This window comes from Arachis duranensis, chromosome 4, assembly GCF_000817695.3.
Source record: "Arachis duranensis cultivar V14167 chromosome 4, aradu.V14167.gnm2.J7QH, whole genome shotgun sequence".
NCBI classification, from domain to species: Eukaryota; Viridiplantae; Streptophyta; class Magnoliopsida; order Fabales; family Fabaceae; genus Arachis; species Arachis duranensis.
In genome coordinates this window covers 98,830,195-98,831,875 of record NC_029775.3, presented here as the reverse complement: position 1 = coordinate 98,831,875, position 1,681 = coordinate 98,830,195, and the positions used below count along the sequence as shown (strand labels likewise).

At 25.1% G+C, this 1,681-nt stretch overlaps 1 protein-coding gene across 1 annotated transcript in view; it reads left to right on the top strand.

The window, feature by feature from the left end:
• Positions 1–1,016: 1,016 nt before the first annotated feature.
• LOC107485177 (protein LURP-one-related 10-like) overlaps positions 1,017–1,681 on the top strand; it is a 2,098-nt gene continuing 1,433 nt past the window's right edge. Inside the window, exon 1 of the mRNA XM_016105694.3 lies at positions 1,017–1,268. Within this exon, the coding sequence (XP_015961180.1) occupies positions 1,068–1,268 (201 nt within the window). The 5' untranslated portion in view covers positions 1,017–1,067. The remainder of the gene's footprint in view (positions 1,269–1,681) is intronic.

The window sequence follows — 1,681 nt, the reverse complement described above, 5'->3', positions numbered from 1 at the left end:
ATCAAATGTGAACATCAAGCCAGCGAAGCCACTTAATAATGCAATTTTAATTTGTTATACGAAATTCCAAGGAGATTTTTATAAGATATTTTTTCTATGTACATATATATACATGGCTTGTTAGTTTTCTGACTCTTTGTTTTTGCTGGACCTCTTGTCTTGCTCCACCTTTTAATTTTGAGCTTGACATGTTTACTAATAAAAAACAAGAAACAAAATTTTAATACCACTTTCATATTGTGGAATTGTAGCAAAGAGGGAAAAAAAAAACCAATATACTATATACAAACATTTCACGTTATTAACATAATATCTAAAAAATTAATATTTTATCAACTTAATTTTTTTTAAAAAAAATACTTTCATAATATAATATCAGATCTTTTATGATAAAAAAAATTTAGAATATAATCTTCGTTAAACTTTAAAAAAATTTGTATAAGGCAAATAAAAATAAAAGGTAGGCCTAGATAAAATTCATACAAACTCAGAAAATTAATTAGACATGTTAAAGATATAATTATTATATTTTATCCTATAAATTTAAGCTTTAAGAAAATGATTTCATAATAGAAACAACTCAATTGTTCTAAAATTCTTTTGTTACTATAAGAAAAATATTTTTAGTGAAAAACTTTTAGTGATAATAATATAATGAGTTAATGACTATGGTATATCTTATTTAAGTTATGTTTTTATAACAATTATATGTTTACTGATAGTATTAAATGTTATAATAGTAATTATATTCTTTTTACAACTATTAAAAATGTCTTTAGGGGCTGCTAAAATTTTTTAATAATAAAATATGAAACGACTAATGTTTAATTGTTGACAAATATATTAACAGCTAAAAACAAAATAAATAATCAACAAAAGTAATTTTTTTAATAGTGTTCATGACGTGTCGTAATAAAAAAAAAAATCATATAAAACACAAAAATTCTATGAATAGTGAAGAACTAGATAAGAACATTAAGCTGAAGACTCAAAAGGAATACTACTTTGGCGCTGTTGTGCAACTCAGCATATCAGTGATTCCCTTTTGGTAAATATAAAATACATGCATGGCGGCAACGGTGATCTCAGTTATCAACTCTGATTATTGTGTTGCTAATTCTATCAAACTAAATATTGATATGGATAAGGGAGTCGCATACATCAACGATGAAGTCATTTTTCGTGTTAAAGAACCTTCTATCTCACTTCGCGATCGCCGTGCTGTTTGTGATGTTTCTGGGAACCCCATTTTCACTCTGCAGAAAAAGGTTTAATTTTCTATCTTTGCTTTTATGCATGTCACCGGCTGTAGTCACAAAATCAACCAATATATGATTAAAAGAAATTTTAGGCCAACAAATTATTTTTGTAACTAAATCTACTCATTTTTTTATGTCTCTTCTCTTTCTCCTGGTCTTCTTCTTCAAGTAAAATTTCTCGTTATAATCCTTAAGCTACTTTTTAGTTTTTTGATAAAAAATAAAAATAATATATCAAGGTTTTCATCAGATTGGTTATTAGTACCAATAATGTCACATGAATACAAAATATTAGTTACTATAGAGAAATAAATATTTATTATTTATAAAAAAATTAATCATACTGATATAAAAAATTGATTATTATGTTATGATAACTGTGATTACTCTGCCAGTCAATTATTTTGTTAGAAAGTATGTCA